We start from the raw sequence: 3,531 nt of genomic DNA on the forward strand, positions 1-3,531 counted from the left end.
TCACTCTTCTCTCTCTCTCTCTCTCTCTCTCTCTCTCTCTCTCTCTCTCTCTCTCTCTGAGACGGTGTTAGTGTTATTGATTGAACTGTTCCTCTCCTCTGCCTCCCTCAATTCTGTCCGTTTCAGTCGCAGAGAGAGGGAGGAGAGGGAAGGATGATAAAGTGATGAAAACAAACAGCGGAACTCTCCTCGGATCGATTGTGTGTGTGTGTGTGTGGTGTGTGTGTGTGTGTGTGTGTCTGTGTGTGTGTGTGTGTGTGTGTGAGGAGTAAGGGAGGAGCTGAAAGAGGATGGTGTGTGAGTGATTGAAGAGGTGGAGAGAGGATAGATAGAGTGCACATCCTTCTGGGTGCTCATTCACACAGTCCCCGTCAAACAGAATACGAGAGGAGAAGGTGTGCAGTTCTTATTAACCTTGGCCATAGGTCTACTTTACTGGAATGCTACTTTATCGTGCAGAGATACTTTATCGTTTCCCCAAAAACATAAACGTCATCTTTAGAGCTTAGATCGTTGTTCCTCTGTTGCCTAATGGAGTAAACCTTTCACAAAGTGATTCTTGGTAATATTACACGTTATATAACATCGCAGAAGACTGAAATATAACAAAACATAGAAAAACAGATTTAAAAAAAAAAAAAAATGTAACGCTATTAATGATAAAATTATGAAAAATATTAGTAAACATTCCACCCATGAGGCCACTAGGTCATTGGACTGCAGGAAAATCAAAAAAACTACTTCTCTGGTTGAAAACATCCGATGTGGCATCGATATGAGTCCGGGAAAAAAGTGTAAATAGGAACATTTTGGTCATGAAGTTAGTCTCGTCCAAAACTGAGATTTGCAAGATAATTAGAAAAAAATGAAAAAAACTATGTCACGGAATGAAGGGTGCGTAACAGTTTTCCGTGGGTTGGGTTTATTTTCATCCTGCTCACATGCCCACAGCTGGCAGCACCCAAGTAATCGTCAATGTGGAGTGCAGATGCATGTGACCCGATCATAATTCCCAACAATGACCATGGTCACTTTTGTGTGACTTTGGATATCCCCATGGGTCTAGTTGGGGCCATCAGTAAATTACACAACGTACATGGGCAAATGTTTTAAAAGTTCAATAGCTCCAAATTTCAATGACTGAAAAACCTCAAACCAATGATAAATTGTAGAAATTCATATTCAAACATTGAAACGCGTTTAATTCATGAGAAAACTAAAAGGTGTGCAACATGAAAATATTGTCCCATTTACACTGTGGAATATATTGACGGTCCTAACTAGCCCCACAGATAGGCTATACAAAGTCAAACCAACGGTGGCACACTGGTCAACTGAAGCTAATTGGAAAAAGAAGTTGGCTAGCTTACTAGCTTGCCAAGACGAATTCCAGACACAAGACATAGACTTGTTTCATGTCAAATCTCATTCTCTGTAAGGTGTGCGTAACTGGCTGCAGGGAAGTCAGGTGCAGGAGAGCAGAATTGGGTAGCAAACGGAGCCCTTTATTACGGCGAACAAACACACGGCACTAAGAACACTAAACAAAATATGGGTTGACATAACCCCGCGCAAACCAGTCTGACGTGCACATACACGTACAACAAACAATTCCACACACAGACATGGGGGAAACAGAGGGTAATATACATTCAATCTGATGAGGGAATGTGAACCAGGCGTGCGGGAAAACAGACAAAACAAATGGAAAATGAAAGGTGGAGCGGCAATGGCTAGAAGACCGGTGACGTCAACCGCCGAAACACCGCCCGAACAAGGAGAGGGACCGACCTCGGCGGGAGTCGTGACGTTCTCAGTCGCATGTCCTAATGAGGAGGATTGAGACTGAGGCTAAGATGATCTAACTCACTCTGCCTGTATTTCCCTGTCTGACTCTGTCCATTATTTCCTCCCACCAATCCATCCCTTCATCCCGCCTTCATTCTTCCCTCCCTCGTTCTCTCTCCAGTCCCAGCAATGATCACGTCGCACCCAACACCACCATGGCCATTAAGGGCCAGATTAAGGAGCTGAACTGCACAGCGAGGGGGGAATGGCCTATCATCATCCGTTGGGAGCGTGGTGACACGGTCATCGACCCCGACCGTAACCCTCGCTACGCCATCACACCAGCCCCAACGAGAAGAGTGACGAAGTATTGTCTACGCTGAAGGGAGTCCACACATATACTGTAGACATATACACACACACACACATGAACATGCACACGCACACACACACACACACACACACACACACAACACAAACATAAACAGACAGACAGACAGACAGACAGACAGACAGACAGACAGACAGACAGACAGACAGACAGACAGACAGACAGACAGACAGACAGACAGACAGACAGACAGACAGACAGACAGACAGACAGACAGACAGACAGACAGACAGACACGTACCCATAAACAACACAGACAGACACACAGACAGACACGTCCCCAAAACACACTACACACAGACAGACACACAGACAGACACGTACCCATAAACACACAGACACATGCACATTCATACTGTAGACACACACACACAGATACAAATATACACACAATATAGAGGGGTAGGACATCAGATACAGCAAATGGAGGAAATGAGATCAGATGAGCTGTGTATGGAAGTGGATTTACAAAGTGTATCTATCTCTCTCTTTCGCTCTCTGACTCTCTCTCTCTCTTTGTGTGTGTGTGTGTGTGCGTGGGTGTGCGTGTAGCTGAAGCCAGCAGAGCGAGGTGACTCGGTCTTCTTCTCCTGCCATGCCATCAACTCATATGGAGAGGGCCGGGGCCTCATCCAGCTCACTGTGCAAGGTCAGTGGGTCAGACACAATCACCTGTAGCAAAGGGTTTTGCAATGGAAAATGAAGTTCAGGTAATTATCCCTGTACAACCAGTCTGTTTCCTTCTGTTTGGTGCCTAGTGAATATACCCCTGTATAACTAACTGCTTAGTGTGACATGAATCTGGAGAGAGAGAAAATCAGTACAGGATCACTTTCTTTCACACTATGCTTATGTTCCTTTCCCTCTACACGCTTACAATGTGTTTTGCTATCTACAACCTAAATGGGTTGTTTGGCTGTCCCAATAGGAGAGCCCTTCGAAGAACCCTATTGGTTTCCAGGTAGAACCCTTTTTGGTTCCTGGTAGAACCCTTTCTACAGAGGGTTCTATATGGAACCCACAATTATTCTACCTGGAACTGAAAAGGGTTCTCCTAAGAGTGTATCTTTCTCACCTTAGACCTTTCTCGTTTCCTTTCCTTCTCTCCCTCTGTCTCTCTCAGAGCCCCCAGACCCTCCAGAGTTGGAGGTGAGGGAGGTGAAGGATCGGAGTATGAACCTGCGCTGGACACAGAGATTTGACGGCAACAGCATCATCACCAGCTACGACATTGAGTACAAGAACAAGACCGGTATGCCAGGGGACAGCGGGGGTTCAACTGGGGATTGACTAGTAGTCGGTACTGAGAACATAACTATAACCGACTAATGTATCTTCTCTCTTTTGTGTGC

General features: G+C 45.3%; 1 protein-coding gene across 1 annotated transcript in view; it reads left to right on the forward strand.

Annotated features, from left to right (window-relative positions):
* LOC112079858 (cell adhesion molecule DSCAML1-like) overlaps positions 1-2,163 on the forward strand; it is a 5,082-nt gene extending 2,919 nt beyond the window's left edge. Inside the window, exon 4 of the mRNA XM_024145671.2 lies at positions 1,970-2,163. Coding sequence (XP_024001439.1) covers positions 1,970-2,034 — 65 coding nt within the window. The 3' untranslated portion in view covers positions 2,035-2,163. The remainder of the gene's footprint in view (positions 1-1,969) is intronic.
* Positions 2,164-3,531: the final 1,368 nt, after the last annotated feature.

Source organism: Salvelinus sp. IW2-2015, unplaced genomic scaffold (assembly GCF_002910315.2).
Source record: "Salvelinus sp. IW2-2015 unplaced genomic scaffold, ASM291031v2 Un_scaffold9932, whole genome shotgun sequence".
Taxonomy (NCBI): domain Eukaryota; kingdom Metazoa; phylum Chordata; class Actinopteri; order Salmoniformes; family Salmonidae; genus Salvelinus; species Salvelinus sp. IW2-2015.